This window comes from Equus przewalskii, chromosome 31, assembly GCF_037783145.1.
Source record: "Equus przewalskii isolate Varuska chromosome 31, EquPr2, whole genome shotgun sequence".
In the NCBI taxonomy this organism is placed as follows: Eukaryota; Metazoa; Chordata; class Mammalia; order Perissodactyla; family Equidae; genus Equus; species Equus przewalskii.
The window spans coordinates 540,715-559,886 of NC_091861.1; the positions used below are offsets into that span (position 1 = coordinate 540,715).

The 19,172-nt window shown below is 39.5% G+C and overlaps 1 protein-coding gene across 15 annotated transcripts in view; it reads right to left on the reverse strand.

Annotated features, from left to right (window-relative positions):
* Window positions 1-19,172, reverse strand: part of CATSPERE (catsper channel auxiliary subunit epsilon) — a 263,656-nt gene that overhangs the window by 33,016 nt on the left and 211,468 nt on the right. For all 15 annotated transcript variants that reach the window (XM_070602097.1, XM_070602095.1, XM_070602105.1 and 12 more), the window contains 5 exons: window positions 18,849-18,924; window positions 15,228-15,280; window positions 13,139-13,189; window positions 12,698-12,731; window positions 12,550-12,629 (listed from right to left, as the gene is read on the reverse strand). In XM_070602097.1, the coding sequence (XP_070458198.1) occupies window positions 12,550-12,629; window positions 12,698-12,731; window positions 13,139-13,189; window positions 15,228-15,280; window positions 18,849-18,924 (294 nt within the window). The remainder of the gene's footprint in view (window positions 1-12,549; window positions 12,630-12,697; window positions 12,732-13,138; window positions 13,190-15,227; window positions 15,281-18,848; window positions 18,925-19,172) is intronic.

Here is a 19,172-nt window from a genome sequence, read left to right on the forward strand (position 1 = left end):
CATTTTCCAGTGCTCCTCCCTTTCCTTTGTTTCTCGTCCTGTGTATCTTGGTCTACCAATCGAGTCATGTAGTTTTTAATGTGGTGTTTCTTTGTTTTCTCATCTATTATTTGTGTCTCTGTTCTGCTGTTTTGTTTAGTGGTTACCATGAGGTTTGTATTCAAAATCTCGTGGATAAGATAGTCCCTTTTCTGATGGCCTCTTATTTCCTTAGACTAAACCGATTCAGTCCCTTTCCTCTTCCCCTCCTAAGTTGTTTTTCTCCCATCTTATTCCACCTTGTGTTGTGAGTTTGTGGTTAAAATGACAAGATTATCTTTGTTTTTCATGTTTTCCTTCCCTGTATCTTCAAAGTTATACTTGAGTATTTGCTAACCTGTTCTGATGTGTACAATTTTCTGATTTTGCCTACCTATTTATCTCTGTACTCCATGCTTTGTAACCCCTTTCTCCCTTTTTTTCAGTTATGAAGGCCTTCTTGAGGATTTCTTGTGTGTGTGTGGGGGGAAGGGGTGGGTGGCTATGAACTCTCTTAGCTTTGGTTTGTCTGGGAAAGTTTTTATTTCTCCATCATATCTGAAGGATATTTTCACTGGATAGAGTTTTCTTGGCTGAAAGTTTATGTCCTTCAAAGATTTGAATATGTCATTCCAGTCTCTCCTAGCCTGTAAGGTTTCTGCAGAGAAATCCACTGAAAGCTTAATAGGGGTTCCTTTGTAGGTTATTTTCTTCTGCCTTTCTACTGCCTTTAGTAGCTTTTCTTTGTCATTGACTTTTGTCAGTTTCACTACTATATGCCTTGCAGTAGGTCTTTTTACTTTGACATATTTAGGAGATCTGGTAGTCTCTTCCAGTTTGATTTCGACCTCCTTCCCCAGGTTTGGGAAGTTCTCTGCTATTATTTCTTTGAACAAGCTTTCTGCTCCATTCTCCTTCTCTTCTCCTTCTGTAATACCTATAATTCTTACGTTGCATTTCCTAATTGAGTTGGCTATTTCTCAGAGACTTTCTTCATTTCTTTTTAGTCTTAGTTCTCTCTCCTCCTCTATCTGGAGCATTTCAACATGTCTATCTTTGATTGTGCTGATATGCTCCTCTATGATGTCCACTCAAGCATTCAGGGAATCCATATTTTGTTTTATTTCTTCCATTGTGTCTTTCATCTCTAATATTTCTGATTGGTTCTTCTTTATAGTTTCAATCTCTTTTGTGAAGTAGCTCCTGAACTTGTTGAATTGTTTCTCTACATTCTCTTTTAACTCATTGAGTTTTTTGATGATAGCTATTTTGAATTATCTGTCATTTAGATTACATATTTCTGTGTCCTCAAGACTGATTTCTGGGTACTTGTCATTTTCTCTCTGGTGTGGAGATTTAATATAATTTTTGATACTGCTAGAGGGCATGGCTCTGTTTTTGTGCATCGTGGTATTATTTGGTCACAGTTACCACATATCACCACTGAGTAGGGTTCAAGAGCTGCGTATTCTGAGCCCTCTGCATTCCACCAAGATCCCTGGCACTGGAGCCAGCGCTGGGTGGGTGAGGGGAGGGGTGCTTTCTTCTGTGTGCTCTTGGGGTTTTCTTTCTCTGCTCTCCCTATCTGCTCTCCTGGGGTGTTGGCTTGATGAGGTCACCCCTGTGTTATTTTTCACCTTGGTAGGGGCTTTCCCATAGGCTGCAAGGGCCCTCAGGGATCCTTGATGTTCCTGCTAATGAGTGTCCCCTCCCTCCTGCCTTCCCTCTTGGAGGCCACCTGCTGTCCCAGATCATAGTCTTTAGGGGAGGGAGTGGAGTTTTCTCTTACCCCATTCCACCTCCTCCGAGGGGAGCTCCAGCCTCTCTGCCCTCTGTCATATGGCTGCATGGGTCTCTCAGATGTCTTTTGTGTTGTGTGGATGTCCTCTGTTGGAGTAGGAATGTCTTTTTCATTGTATGGTGGAGATCACCAGGAAAGCTCATGCTGCCATGCTGCTGACGTCACTCCAGCAGAAAATTTTTAAGTGTCAGAAAGTGGTATCTGAGAAGCTATTTTATTTCCATCTTAATTAGGTTTTAGAAATCAGAAGGAGATGAACTCAGGTGCGACTAACTAGGGATTGGAATACTGGTGTTTGACTTCTTTCTTGGCATGGGAGGAGGGTCATAGAGAACTCTAAGCTCTCATGAGATCTCCGGACCCTCCCCACGGGAAAATGCATATGTTGTGTGGGCACACACACCATTTTGTACGCAGCTTTAGAGCTTCAGCAAAGCTCTAATTCTAGGAGCTTTGGAAGGTGCAGCATGTTTGATTGCATCTTCTGAAAGCCATCAGATTCTTGAATTATTAAGAACTAGTTCCAAGGCCATACATTTTAATAAAAAAGATCTTAATTGAACTCTGAGCTGCTGTCTTTTGACACTCATAAAAGCAGTAAGCTACAGTGTCATCTACTGGCAATTAGGATAAATTGCATGACTCACACTTTCTGGGTTAATAATAATCTTTGATAATGTTGTATTTAATTCATTGAGAATATGGGACAAAAATAGTTGCCTGTGTAAACATGGCTTATTTTCCTTAAAGTAAGATATAATACTAATTAAACTTAAGAAATTCAGAAATGTCTCCAGTTGGCAACTACCCTACAGTTTGTAACCTCCCCCCATGGCAGTTAGTTTCTGAATTGTGATGCTTTAATATCTGAGGCCTTGCTTATCCTGGAGGGACTGCCCCTCCCAGCGTTAATTAATTCCTGGAGACAGTAAACAACTATCCCAGGAGTGCCTTTCATGTGAGCCAACCAATCCAGAGCCCATACGCCCAACCACCCCCTTTATGAGCTCTCACAACCTCGGCCACTATCCACCTGCCCTAATCACTCAGAGCCAGGGACTAGACAAGTAGGGACAGCTCTTATGCCCAGAGCCCACTGAGATTATTCAAAATGGCCATTCTAAGCCTGCTTATCCTGCCTTATCCATTCCTTCCTGCAGAAAATGCAATAAAGCCTCTTGCCTCATTTTCCCCTCTCCCTCTGCCTCCTGACTGACCCTGGTGCTTCTCCATGTGGCCCTGCATGGCATGCTGTGCTTACTGTTTCTAGGGATCTGTACGCATAATAAACTTCTTCCTTCATGACAGTCATTTCCATGTCTGTGTGTCTTACCCTATCTGATTACAGCAAATGCTGAGTACCCCTAAAACACCCATAATCCCTGTTCCTGAACTCCCTGCATCATAGTAGAGCCATTATGTCTCACTGTTTCCTCTGGGGTTGCTTCTGTGGCACCAAATTCAAGTTTGGGATGGGTTGTCATGCGAGTTGAGAAAGCAAAGAGGCAGCTGGTGTGACTTATACTCCCAGCTGATCATACTTGCTTCATTCTTATTAGTGTTTGATGGTGAGTCTGTTATTGTCCTTTTGTCTGTAAAATTCTGCCCACCCTTCTTCCTGAGCCACCCTCTATAAAGGTAATGCATATATTGTAATCTAGAGACCTAGACTAATTTCCTAGTGCCCGCCCTGTCTGCCTGTTTCTCGGAGCTTAATTAGCTAGCACCCAAATTCCCTCTGATAAATACTTAATTGAATACCCAGTTATCAACTATGTATTGCTATAATTCAATTGAACTGGGCACTGAACCTTATTGATCTGACTGTCCTTCTGTAGTTAGCCTCTAATATTTGGTTGATTATCCTCAAAGAATTGGAGGCAACAAACTTTATCAAATGATTCCTGGTAGCAGAGATACAAATAAGTTACTTCTGGAAAAAGTGCTGCCACAGCAGTCTACTCTTTGACCCCAGCCTCTTCCATCTTTCACATGTCTTCTCCTCTGTCTCTTGACCTCCTAGAGACTCTTTGTCCACTGATTGCTCCCTGCTTTCTGACTACACTGCAGTTTCCTCCTAGCCTTTCTTCCTTCCCTACTCAGCCCAATCTCATGGTTGATCATCTGACCCCTCTTTCACTAGCATCCTAGATATACTCAATTATTCCCCTTGCATTCAACATCAAACCCAAACCTTGGATGTTGCAACATGCCTTCTTCATTCATGCACACACAACTCCAGAAAGTCAGCATCTGTGGGGATTTGACCCACTCACAGTATCTTACCTCAAGTGTGCCTTTGTGTTGTCCAGTAATCTTTTTACCGGTCCTTAGCTGGCCTCTCTCACGTTACCCTCAGTGACCTCAGACATCCTCCTCAAAGTCCCTCCTCAACCTTTCCCTTCTCTCAGTTTACAGATGGCCCTCCTTCCTACTTCATGTAAGTAAATTGAGGCTATGAGACATGACCTTTTTCAATCCTGCATTGCTATTTCCACATCACATACACTCACATTCATTCATTTTTACTCCTTCACCTGAGTCTCAGAGGATAAAGTGTTCTTCCCCTTTCAACCTTTCCACCTGGGCCTTTGATCCTCTTCCCCAGTTTTCTTCATGGATCTTTCTACTATAGCTTATTTTATTTTAATTAGGAAATATTTCAAATATGTAGAAAAACACAGAGAATAATGTGAAAATTGTTGTATGTCATTTCCATCCAGGCTTTATACTGTACTTGTACATAAATCATATATGGTGTTCCTCTATGGATTTGAAAATATAGATATGTGATCTCATATTGTAAGTTTCTTCCAGCAACTTTTTTTCCCACTCATTGTTGGGTTTTGAGGTGGGTCCATAGAGATTTCTAGTCTCTTGATCTCTGTTTTCCCCATCAGCATCTCCCTCCTGACCTCTCTTCCTTCCCTACCTAACCTCATGGTTGATCGTCTGATTCCCTCTTACAAGCATCCTAGTTCATTCATTTTAACTGCTGTATAGTATTCCATTGTCTAAGTATACAATGTATTCATCCAAATGTTCACCATATTTTACTGTAATTAAAAAAATCTGTAGGTAAAAGACACCATAAACAAGCATTTCAACCACTTTTCTTTTTCACATTGTTTATAATGTCTTTTAGTTACAGATTTTTTTATTGTTGTAAAATATATATAACATAAAAGTTACCATTTTAACCATTTTTAAATGTTCAGTGGCATTAAGCATAATTACATTGTCATGCTATCATTACCACCATCCATCTCTATAACTCTTCATCTTGCAAAATGGAAGCTTTATACCCATTAAATGGTAACTCCCCATTCCCCTTGTCCCCCAGCCCCTGGCAACCACCATTCTACTTTCTGTCTACAAATTTGATTCCTCTGGCTACCTCATATAAGTGGAATCATACAATATTTGTCTTTTTGTGAGTGGCACATTTTACTAGCATAATGTCTTCAAGGTTCATCCATGCATAGCATGTGTCAGAATTTCCTTCCTTTTTAAACTGAGTAATATTCCACTGTATGTATGTACCACATTTTGTTTATCCATCTTTCTGTCAGTGGACACTTATGTGGCTTCCACATTTTGACTATTGTGAATAATGTTGCTGTGAACATGATGTACAAATGTCTGTTTGAGTCTCTACTTTCAGTTCTTTTGAGAGTATACCCAGAAGTGGAATTGCTCGATTATATGGTAATTCTATGTTTAAGTTGATAGTTAACTTGATAGTTCTTTTTTCCTTCAACATTTAAAAATGTTGTTCTATTGTCACCTGGTCTCTACTGTTTCTGATGAAAAGTTAGCTGTCATTCTTGTCTTCGTTCCCGTGACTGTAATGTCTTTTTTCTGTCCAGCTGCTTTTAGGGATTTCTCTTTATCTTTAGTTTTCAGCATTTTGTTTGTGTTGTGCCTAGGAATGATGTTTTTGAGCTTCTTGGATAATATTTTTCACCAACTTTGGGTAAATTTCAGCCAATATTTCTTCAAAAAATATTTCTCTCCTGTTTTTTTCTCTCCTCCAATTGTATTTCCATTAGACTGCTTGATATTGTCCCACAGGTCATTGAAGCAGTGAATTAAATTTTTTTTCTCTATGGTACAGTTGGGATAATTTCCACTGAATTATCTTTAGTTTCACTAATCCTTTTATCTGTTTAGCACAATTTGGTATTAAGTCTATCGTATGAATTTTTATTTTTAAATTTCAGGTGCTGTATTTTTTTTTATTCTAGCATTCTTATTTGTTTTTTTCAATAGTTAGCATTTCTCCACGGAGATTCCCCATCTGTTCACCTATTCTCTACACTTTTCCTGTGACTCTTTTAACATTTACACTCGCTGTATTAAAGTGCTTCCAGCCAGGGTCTGGATCATCTGTAGTCTGCTGCTATTGACTGCCTTTTATTGATTATGGATCATTTTCCTGCTTCTTTTGATGTCTATTAATTTTTAATTTTGTACTGTATAATTTAAAATTATACATTGTTGAAACTTTGAGTTTTGTTATTTTCCTCTGAAGAGTGTTTGTTGTTGTTGTTGTTCTGGCAGGAAGACAAATCACTGATGGATCTCTCCCATCCTGTTAAGTCTTAATTTTAGGACTTGTAGGGATTTTAAAATTTTTAGTTTTTCCCTTAATCCTAGGGCATAGCATTTTGTCCTTGGCTTACTTACCAGAAATCACCCTTTTGGTTTCAACAGAAAGACTAAGGTATTTTTCAACACCTTCTAAGTTGGTGGGACTTGGACTCCACACTTTTTCTCTCAAAACAGGTAGTGCGTGAAATCTGTGCTTCCTCTCCCTTCAGATTCACGGTTCAAGAGTTAGCCAAGAATTTGAGGAAAACATTTTCTGCATTTTCCTTGCACCCTTATATGACTCACATCTTTCCAGGATTTTTCATCTAAATTTACAGTTGCTTTGGCAGTCCCAAACGTCAATGTCTGTTTCTTAAGTCCAGTAGGACTGCCACTTTCTGTTAAAGCCTTGTTCCCTCATACCCTGCCAAAAACTGGGAAGTGACATCAGAGGACAAACTTAATTAGAAATTTTCTCTCCTTTCAAGGATCATGTCTTTTGCAGTTTTTGGTGTCCAAGGTATTTAAATAATTATTTATTACATTTTGTCAAGAGTGTATGTAATTGTCATTGGGCAGAATGCATGTCAAATAAAAGCTACTTTGCCATTTCTAGAACTTCAATTATGGAAGATATTTGTCTTACTATTTTCAGGCCATTGCTTTTCTATATAAAATTTAGGACCTGCTTGCCAAATTCTGCAAAAACCCTGATGGATTTTTTATTGGAATTGCATTGAATTCATGGCTATATTAGAGGAGAATGATGCATTTATAATATGGCATTTCTCTATCAAAACATATGATACTGTTCTTTAATTATCACAGTACTCTTTTGTGTCTTTTAATAATGTTTTAAAATTTTTGCCATAAATGTCTTATACATCTTTTATTAAATCTATTCTTACTTTATTTCATTTTTTCCATTGTGAATGGAATAATTTTTCCATTCTATTCTAGTTTACTTAGCATTTACTGATGTACAGAGACTTATTTATTGTATATTGATTTTGAATTTAGCAAACTTGCTGAACATTCTTCTGAGGTCTAACAGTTATTGGCAATTTTTCTCATAAACTACATATACCTAGATTTCATTAAAAAATGCATTTGGTCAGGGAATAGGGGTGCAATTGGACCTCCCAGATACCCCAATAGCTCTTTCTGATCACTCATAACTATTTTTAATATCACAAAATTGCTATGGACTTCCAATTATATATCTCTAGCTCAGGTTATGTGAACTTCAGATGCTTCAATTTAACGTTTTATTGGAATTTCCTTCTGGATTTTACACAGACTCCTCAAATCCAAGATATCTAAAACTCAACTAGTCATCTTCTCCCTTAAGCCTACCCTTTATTTTCTGTTTTCTATTATAATGGATGGTATTACTATTTGTCCAGGTTGGGGAAGTCATAAACATAAAATTCATGAGTTCATTCACCAAATATGTATTGGTTGCTTACTACGTGCTAGGCAATGTTCTAGATGTGGGAAGATATAGCAGCGAACTAAACAGAAGAAAAGCTCTTTTCTGTAGCTTACATTACAGTAGAGGAGGAAAGACAATAAACAAGCTAAATAAGTAAAATGAACAAAAAAGACAGGTGAGGTGTGAAAGTGGTGCAGAGAGAGTTTGTAATTTTAAACACAACAATCAGCATAGGCCTCACTGAGAAAGTGACATTTGAACAAAGACTTGAAGGAGGCAAGAGAACAAACTAAATGAACATCTAGGCACTGCACTGCAGGCACAGAAAACAGCAAGTGCAATGGACCTGAGGTGGGCATACGCTTGGCTTCCTTGAGGAACAGCAAGGAGGCCATGTGAATAGAGTGGATTGAGTGAGGTGAAGCTCAACGGGAGAAAGGTAACAGGGACAGCGATCACATGGAGCCCTTTAAGTCATTGTGAGGACTTGGCTTTTACTCAGTGATATGGGTTTGAGCTTAGGAGTGATGTGCTCTAACTTTGTTTTAAATGATTCACTATTACTGCTATACAAATGCAAGAGTGGAAGCAGGGAGACCAACAAAAAGGCTATTGCAATAATTGAAGTGAGTAATAATAGCTTAGATCAGGGTGGTAGCAGTTCAAGTGGTGACAGTCAGCTTCTATATGTATTTTGAAGATAGAGCCAAAAGGATTTGCTGATGGATTGAATGTAGGGGATAAGAGAAAGAAGAGTCAGGTGTGAGTTCAAAGTTTTGACCCAACAACCAGAGGATGGGAGTGGAATCATCGAAGTGGGCAAAGGTATTGATGGAGCAGGTTTGGAGGGGAAGATCAGGAGTTTGGTTTTGGACAGGTTAAGTTTGCTACATCTATTTAGTATCTAAATGGAAAAGTGATATATCTATTCAACATCTAAGTGAATTTGTGGGCCTGGAGTTCAGAATTTTAGCAGACACTGTTAGTGCTCACCAAATATCCTTATGCCTGTTTACATTTTCTAACTCACTGTGGAATTAGACTGGGGCTGTGGCATTAGGTTCCAGATAACAGGATGTGGATAGAAGTGATGTAAACCACTTCTAGGGCAGACCCTTTAAGACGTCCCACACAATCCTCCAGTCTTCTTCCACTTTTCTTTTTTCACAGTGGTAACCTAGGAGGCCACATCCAGATGATACAGCTATGATATATCTCAGACTGTGACAGGAAAAGAGTTAAGCACTGAGGTATTAGGGTTTATTTGTTACGGCAGCATAGCCTAACCATCTTTGACCAATACAAGGTGAGATATTCAGACTGGAGATAGAGTTTTGGAATTTATCAGTATCTTGAGACATTCAGGTCTACGAGACTGGATGACATCACTAAAAGAGCAAGTTGAGATGGTGAAAAGAAAAAAAAGCATTGGGTCATTCTTGCATTAAGAGATCATGAAGAAAAGGATAAACTAAGAAATTAAAGAGGAGAGGGGCCACCCAGTGGTCAAGTGGTTAAGTTTGTACACTCCACTTCAGCGGCCCAGGATTTCACTGGTTCGGTCAGATCCCTGGTGCAGACAAGGCAATGCTCATCAGGCCATGCTGAGGTGGCATCCCACATGCCACAACCAGAAGCACCTACAACTAGAATATACAACTATGTACTGGCAGACTTTGGGGAGAAGAAGAAGAAGAAAGAAAGATTGGCAACAGATGTTAGCTCAGGTGCCAATCTTAAAAAAAAAGAAAGAAAGAAAAAAGAAAGAAATTAAAGAGGAGCTACCAGTGACGTAGCAGGAAAAGTAGGAGAATGTGTTATCTTGGAAGCCAAATGAAGAAAATATTTCAAGTAGGAGGGAATGATCAACTTCATCAATTCTTGTTAATGAGATCAAGTAAGGTGAGACCTGAGAATTGACCATTGGGTTTAGCAATATGGAGGCCATTGGTCATGCTGGCCAGTTGTGCCAGTGGAGTAGTGGGGGTACAACCTTGACTGAGAGGGATTTGGGAGAGAATAGGAGAGGAATTGGTGACAGTGAGGATAGTAGCTAAAGGGGCAGCAAGGTCAAGAGAGGGATTTTGTTTTGGTGAGGGAAAGCACTGCATATTTGTGTGATGATCCAGTAGAGAGGGAAAAGTTGATGATGTTGGGGAGAGAAGGGAGAACTCCAGGAGCAATGTTCTTGTTTTTTATGTTTTGTTTTTTTTTGAGTAAGATTAGCCCTGAGCGGACATCCACTGCTAATCCTCCTCGTTTTGTGGAGGAAGATTGGCCCTGAGCTAACATCTGTGCCTATCTTCTTCTACTTTATATGTGGGACACCTGTCACAGTATGGCTTGATAAGCAGTGTGTAGGTCCGCACCTGGGATCCAAACTGGTGAACCCTAGGCCACCGAAGTGGGACGTGTGAACTTAACTGCTGTGCCACCGGGCTGTCCCCAGGAGCAATGTTCTTAATTTGGAAAGGGTGCAGGGATCCAGTTCACAAATGGAGGGACAGGCCTTAGGTACATATACAGTTCATCTATGGTGATAGGAAGATAGGAAGACAGACAGACAAAGTTCATGGGTACAGATGCTTGAAGGTGAATAGATATGGTGGTGGAAGTTTGTGGAACCTTTCTTCTGATTGATATCATCTTTGACTCATCACATTCATTTTGCTCATTCTCTTTCCCTCACCACTCACATCTATCAGTTATCAAGCCCTGCCTATTATAATCACTAATTTCTCTCACAAATGATTCCTCTTCTTTGTTTTTGTTGCTATTTCAGCCATTTGGTTTTTTCTTCCCTGGACCATCAATACAGTTTACTACCTGATCTCCTTACTTAGATTCATTTCCCTGAAATTCATCTTCTACACGTCTCCCAGAGAAGCGTAGTTAAAGTGAATATTTGATTTGATTTGAGCATGACCAAATATGCTCTACCATAAGAATGCACAGAAAGCATTCCATGATCTGGACTTCACCTAGCTGGTTTCCCAGCCTCTTCTCCTGACACTTCATGCCTCACTTTATGCCCCAACAACATTATACTGTTTGAACTATGAATTTTCTTCCTCAAACTATTACTTTTGCTTGAAAGGCTTACCCAGTGGAATGTACTATTACCTACCCCACTTCTCCTCTCCTTTCCTCCCTTGCCTTCAGGTAAATATTCATTATCCTTTAACACTCAGTGACTCAACTCAAATGCAAGTTTTCTAGGAACATTTCCCAGAGCCCCTCTCCCTCCCATAGCTGAGTTGGATTCTTTTCTTTTGAGTTTCAATACCACTACCCATGCCATTCCTGTCTATCATTCCACTTAGCCTATTAGCTCAGATGTCGATCTAATTCATCAGACTCTTGGGCCTTTCAAAGCGGATATCCTGTCTCACTTATCTTTGAATTCCCAGGGCCTAGCACAGTAATTGGTACAAAGTTGGTGTTTAATAATGATGAATTGAAGTGAAGAGTGCAGTTCTCTGGGAAAGAACATTAAGATTTTTTACCCCAGGGGGATTAGGCACTACATAAAGCAAAAACAAAATAAACAAAGACAAAACTAGGCCTCAGTGGGGGAAGAAGCGAAGGGTGCCCGGGAAAAGTAGTGGCATGATTAGATGTCTAGAAGAAGATTGAAACTAAAGAGGATAGCCAATTAGCCTGATAACTCAGAGAACCCATGACAGAGAGTTGTGGGAGGATAATGTAAGAGGGTGAGGGCACAGCGCAGAATCTGAGAGCGGCCGTGGGTGAGGAGTTGGGGGCAGAACATGCTGGCAGAGGCCTTCTAGATCCCGATAGGGAGAGCTCTGATGGCAAAACTAGATTGGAGCACCTGATTCATTACTCTACACCTACCCACCCTGTGAAATCTCAGAAGTGGTCTTCAGCCTAAGAGGGCCCCAAAAACTGACATCTGTGACTAAAGTTTTGATGTTTTATACATAGGAATTTCACTCCCAGTACTTTATCCTAATGGCATATCGGGACAAGTGTCTAAACATGTATGTAAATGGATATTCATCACAATTTCATTTATAATAGCAAAACAATAGAAATGTGGGTCATGTATCTCATATTTTTCTATATTTTAAATTTTTTAACAAGCTGTGTAACTTTTATAATCATAAATCAAGAATAAAGTCAGAGAGGCAAGCAAACTAATACAAAATTACTTGGAAAAGCCTTCCTCATAGCATTTTATTCATTTTTTATTATAAAAATATTGTTTATAAGAATTAAGTTAGAGATACTATTTTTGAAATTTCCCCAATGTACTGTCCCTTATTTGTAATCTAGTTTCTTTCCTTGTAAGCTTTCAGTTATTACTGGCCTGTGGAAAGAAAAGTCATTTGTCACCTGAGGAAGGTCATTCCTATCAAACAGGCAGGGGTGGCTGGGAACAGCCTGGAGAGAGATTTGGAGAGGATCTCTAAAGGGCGGCATAAGAGACTGCTTGCATCCCTGAAGAGTCTCAGCTCTCTTAGCCACTTAGGTCTCAGATGCTAAGTTGTAACCTCCCTCAACATGCAGGGACCGTGGGTTGTCCAACTCTGTGTAACTAGTACTGAAAACCTAGTGTCACATATATTGGGTGCTCAAAAATATTTATTATTAAATGAATCATTAATTAGCCTTCTTTTCATATTTTTACTTTGAAACTTTCAAAGTGAGTTGAAAATTTTAGTGAGAGTATACTTACAATTGAAGCAAAGGGTGAAACTTTTCTCTGAAATCAAGTCTCAATGGACAGCCATATTCTTTCCAATTATATCTTACTCTCTAGAAAAGGAAAAATGCTTTAGTTATTTTCTATATTTGGCTGATTGACAAAATTATAATTTTCTTACCAAGTTTTTAGATGGTCGATTCCTCAGAAATGACCTGTAAAAAAGACATTTTTTGTTACTTATCTTTCCTCTTTTCAAACTTAAGAATTAAAACCATTGCTTTGTTTGGGTAAGGAGGTATCACAAAAGTCAAATAGATAATGATAATTACAAAATACTCCCCAAATATGTGGAGATTAAACAACACACCTCTAAGTAACATATGGGTCAAAGAAGAAATCAAGAGAAATTTAAAAATATTTTGAACTAAATGAAAATGAAAACACAGCTTATCAAAACTTGTGAGATGTAGCAAAAGCAGTGACTAGAGGTAAATTTATAGCAATAAATGCATATATTAGAAAACATTGATGTTAAATAGGAGTAAATACTAACTGATTCTAAATTATTGGTAGTACATTATTATAAAACTCAGTGCTTATGTTAAAAAATATTTCTTACTTTTCGATAATGTAAATAAAGTCATGCCGAAGACATTCTTTTTTATTAAATCTACAAAAAATAAAACATAATGAAGCTGTAATAGCATCATTCCTTATATAATTGCACAGACATTTAACCATTTGACTCAGTGATTCTCAGACTTGAGAGTATCACAGAATCATCATATATTGAATTAGAATCTCTGAGGTTGGTGTTTGACTCTAGCATCTCTATTTTTAAAGATCAGCTTCACAGCTGTTTCTGAAGACACCAGAATTTATAATCTACTGATTTACCTTTTATATTTGATACATGTGAAAAATTCACAGAATATCTATCAAAATGAAGACAAAGCTTTTTGGACTGTTTTATTCCTTATAAACTTTTTTAAAACATGGATTTCTAATTGTCTAGGTACTCAGTTGTGCAGATAAGCAGCTACTTTGAGGATTCACATAATTTCTGGTTAGGGTTCATGCAGACATAAGGCTATCACGTCTATGAAATGATAGAGTTTTAGTAAGTTAAATTATTCATTCAACCATTTTTTTCTGGCTGCTTCTAGTGTAACTCAGAAGGAACCCTAGTCACCACTGTATTTAGATAGATATTGGAAGTCTAGACTGCCTCTCACCCTGAACCCAAATCAGACCTCAAGAGATGCCCTCCTTCATTGACAACTCTCCTGTCAGAAGTAACTTGGACCCTATAGGTGTCCTTTGGTGACTGTGAAAACCTTAGGTCCACCACAACCTGAATATAAGATATTAGGGCAGTTTTTAGGGTTCCAGAGCAGTGGGTCATTGACCAAAAGGCCTGAAGTAAGGTCCTGAAATCTATGTTTTTTAAACATGCTTCCCAGATGATTCTGATGAGCAATCAACCTTGATAATTGCTGTCTAGACCCTGCCAGAAACAGATTGATTCAAGCTGCTTGGCGTCTCACTGAAGAAGGAAACCTGCATGCAGTGGTACTGGGAATTGATGGTAATACGTTGCTTAGCAGTTATTCTCAAATTTTAATGCTTCTACTAATCTCTTAAAAATTTTGTTAAAATAGAGATTCTGACTCAGCAGGTGTAGGACGAGGCTTGAGAGCTTGCATTTCTAAAAGTTCCTGGGGGATGCGAGTGCTGGTCCATAGACTGTACTCTAAAGAGCAAGGATGTAGGCCATTGCAGAAATAGAATGCTATAGGCTGTAAAAATGTTAGCCTTTGTGATTCCTTGAAAAGGAATTACGGGAAATGCAAATTCCTTGCTGATTGAGAGGGGAATATTTAATTATCAATCCAGCTACTGATTATTACAATTCAGTACTCAAAAGGCTATTAGCATGACAGATGAGTAGACATCTGTTTCGGATGAGAACAAGTCCTTTCATAAATAGATGAGTCAATGTTCCCCCACTCTCACCCCACTCCTAACCACAGGAAACGAATCGCGATACAGTGCTTGTCTCTGTCATCCAATTCACCTCAGTTAAACAGATTTGAGTATGCTGACCTAGATTCTCTCCCACATAGAAGGAAGAGAGCTGTGGCAAGTGGATGAGACAAAATCCAATGTGCTTTGTTGTAAATCATGGTAGGATCATTAAAAGTCACACCGTGGGATTCTCTGGATGAAACACTGGTGGTTCTGTTAGGTTTGCTATAAAAAAGTTTCCCATAGAATATGGTACAGGAAATGAGGCTTCTCTGATGTGAATGTAAGCAATTTTCTGACAGAAAAGAAATTATAACTGGTTTGAGTAGGATGGAAAACAGAGGTAAGTGAGCTGTAGACTGAAGAGCTAAGGTAATGGTGAAGATGGACACTGCCTTGTTAAAGAGAAGGTGGAGAAAATGCTGGTAATAGAGAAAGAGGTTAATTCTTTTTCCTTTTTAGTATGATTCAAGTGTAATATTTGACTTGGTGAGAAGTTCAAACAAATTTGATTTGGACAAATTGTCAATTCAATTTTTGGACACCAATGTCAATTCAATTTTGGATTTCATATGGACATGTCAGTCATTAGGCTAATATTATTACTAGTAATTACCATTTAGTTCACCATTCGTTTTAAAATGTAAGGAGTAATACGGGTCAAGTGCAAATATACTTGCCCTTTAACAGCAATGAATTTATTACCATCACAGCCAACAGCTACTTGGAACACCTAAAAGGAACCAATTTGGGTGGTGAGTTAAGTTGTTATAATTCACATGATCTAAAATATTGCTACAGCTGCAAGCAATTATATTTCTATATGATTACATTTGAAGTAAGAACCTTTTAAATGTGGCGTTTTGTTGTACTGCTCTGTGCTGTTTTCTTCCTTCTCCTGTGATCACTTTTTCTCTGTCTTTCTTCCTTCAGCCCTTAGTGCTCGCAAGGTCCAAAGTTTGGTCCTCTGCTTTCTTACATCAGTATCTCAGAGAACTGATCCAATCTCATCTTTCACTGCTTTCAGCACTTCCACAACCATGACTATTAACTCTGAACTTCCAGCATGCATCTGACTCGAGTGGCAGGTTTCTATCATATATCTAGCTATTGATTTGACTTTTTAAACCAGAGTCCTGGTTCTTCCTTGACTTAGATGACTACTTCCATTTCTACCTGGCTCCAGGACACCTTACTCACTGCTGTCTCCCCCCAACCCCAGGCTTTATAGGTGGGGTATAGACACTTGCATACTGTCTTAAACATGTCCTGTATGTTGCATATTTCCACAAGGTGAATCTGAAAAAACTCTAATACTCTCTTCTCTAAAGAAGGACTTGGGGATCAGGAGGGTGGGGATAGAAAATGATGTCCAGCCAAGTTTGATGGATTTAAAGAGTTGTCCCTATTAAACCAAGACCTTTCAGGCTTCACTTGAAAGGCATGCTCCACAGCAGGAGTTCATGGATTTTATTTCCTGAACCACCTAATCTCACCCACAGGACATTATTTGTTCTCTCAGCCATGCTACCCACAGTCCTTGCTGTCTATTATCACTAAATCTTTGTTTTCCCATCAAATGTGTTCAGAAACATGGGCCAGCCATTTATCTTTACTAAATTATCCATATAACATAAAGTGATTGACCAAGATCCTCAAATCTTTCATAGTCAGGTCCCATCATCACTTGATGATCTTATGCATAACATACCTTCTCTTCTTGGTCCTAGTTGATAGAAATCACCCCTAGCCTCAGAATCAACAATCATGGCAATGATTAAGAATATAAACAGCAGTGTGAGTACAGAGTGTGGGAACCATGAATAAGCCTGTTTTCTAGGGTACCCACTGCTATAGGGCTGACACATTTTCCCCAAGACTGGACACCTAAATAGAGAAATTCTGACATATAGCCCAAATAAAAACAATGAGTGCATTGGTTTTCTTTATTTAATACTGTTCTCTGAAGTGCAGAAACAGGACAGGACTCAGAATCAGACACAGCATATTCCCTCTAATTAGACAGAACAATTGAACTGAAACAAGAATTCTAAAGGTCTTCAACACAGAAACGTTGGTAAATAGTGCATTGGACAGATTGTAGTCCTCTCTCCCTGGGAAAATTCACCTTGGAAGGAATTGCTAAGGCCCTCTAGGTACTGGCCTTCTAGCGTGGCCTCATTGCATTCCGGTTCTTGGTGCATGGTTAAAAACTGAGATGCAGCCCTGTTGGAGCTGCCTATTCTATTTGCTACTCTGCTGCAGGCTGTGAAGACTAAGTGAGAAAGATGTCAAAAATAAAAATAATAAGATGCCAAAAATATCTAAAGAAACCCACAATGTTAGAAGAATCAAGAGAGGGGTGGGTGAGGGGGAAAGGGGCTCAGTCCCTGGTCCATTTGGTCCAGCAGGTTTTAGCAAGGGCCTAACTTCATCCAGCTGGAGAATTCTGGGGGTCTTGGTTCCATGATAGCAGAGAGCTGGGCCCTGTGTCTCTATAATGTTTATCTGGGAGGCTGATGTCTTGCTTACTGGTCGGTGTAGGAGAACAAAGAAAGGTCCCTCTGGTTGTGAGCATACCTTGTACTTGTATTAAGGTTTTGATTTTCTTGAATAGCTAGAGGACACTACCTCCACAAGGCCACATTTTCCTGTTGCCTAAAGGGCTATTGCATATTTCTCCATTCTGTTTCAGTGAGCGGGTCAATACAAGCTACCTGCAATGGACACAGGTGGCGGCTAGATTTGAACTGTCCATGTCTTGGGGTGTGCCAAGGAGGAAAGGGAAGGAAGAAAACAGTAATGTTAGGTGATTACTCTGTGACATGCACTGTTCTGGGCACTTTATGTAAGTAATCTCATTTAGTACTCTCAACAGAGTGAATAAATACCGTGAGATAGATGCCACATTTCCCCTTTGATGAAGGAGGCAGCTGAGACTGAGAGTGTTTGGTAGCTTGCCCAAGCCAGTAAGGGGTAGAGCTTGGATGTGAACTCAGGGCTGGGCAGGATAGGGTGAATAGGGATCCCTAACAAATCTATTGATCAGACAGGGAAAGTGATGGAGGAAACTATGGTGACTCAAGAAGGCATCCTGTACAGAATATCTCATATAGATAGAAAACACAGACCAAGGATGGGGCAGGAACTCGCTAGGTTGCTGTTTCTTGCTTCCTCAGCAGATTAAGCTGGACGGGTGTCCTGGTATGCACCAGGGCAGTAGGGCAGTGGTTGGTATGCACCTGCAGGCAATTTCCTGGGGAAGAGATGTGTGTCAGCAGCGCTCAAGGATGGAGCACGTCTGCCTTGTTTCAGGGCTCCCTCTAAATTCTTGGAATCTTGCCCAGTAGGAACAGGTTCCTTATGCTGGGGTCCTGAAGGTCAGGGACAATGTCTCATTTGACTTTGAATTCTTCATGTAGGTATTCCTCATTGCATTATGCCTGGTGTACAGCAGGTGCTCAATATATGTTTATTGAATGTTTGTTAGGCTGTGAAGGAGTAACGAGAGGAGGCACCCCTCAGTGTGGAACACAGACTCAAAGAGGTGGTGGTGGTGAAGAATTTGTGTTTAATTTCATAACACCCACGGTTACCTGAACGTCCCATTGCTATTTCACATTGCTGTGCTTTTGCACATGTCTCTTCCTAGAATTCCCTTTGCATCTGCCTGCTCAACTTCTGCTTACTCTTCAACAGTCATTTTATACATCACTGTCTTTTCACCTTACCCCCATCAATCAAAACTGCTCACTCTTTCCTCTGGGCTCTTTGATAACTGTGTTTCCCATGGTCTGTTAGGCTGGCTTCTGTTTATCCCTGGGGAAGGGACTCTGTCTTTTCATCTTTGTAACTCTCATTACCTGGCACACAGGCTGACACATAGAATCATAGTGAGCATGCAACACATTTTTTTGAGTGAAGAAATGATCAAACTTTCTGAATAAATAAATGCAGGATAATATGGACATGTCTGGCAGTCTTCTCAGACAAACCATATCCAACTTTAGTTTTTCTCATTAATTTCAGTTTTCCTTTACACAGTTTTGTTTATTCTCAAAAACTAATAATTTTACATTTTTGTATATGTTTATATTTCACACTTGGGATAGTAAACTCGTGGAAGGCAGAAATCTAATCTTCTGTTTCCAAAGTAAAATAATGCTAACCCCACAGTGAAACATTACAAAACACTGCTAAGCGTCGGGGTGTGGTGTCATATGGAGGTAGTGTCTATTATTTAGCTTACCACCTATGCATTATTGAAGTAAATGTTTTGATCCTCTACTCATGTCACTTACATTTTGGGATCTTGGACATGTTCTTGCATATTCACTAGGCCTAATCTGAACAAGCAGAAGACCGGTGTTCTGGTGTCTAGGAGAAACAACATATACAGGTGATTATAGAACACAAGGGAGGAAGGCATGACTGTCTTTCTGTAGAGCAGAGGAAAAGTGCCATGGACACGATGTGATTGAACCCCCAGAGGAATCCCAGAGGCCTGGAGGGTGGTGGTGGTGGTGACTGCTTGCTGCTTTCTGCTAAGGCAGCTGTGTGGGAGGTCTTACCTTGAAGTCACTCCCACTTCATGATATTCCATATTGTGGCCAGCATGGGGTTGG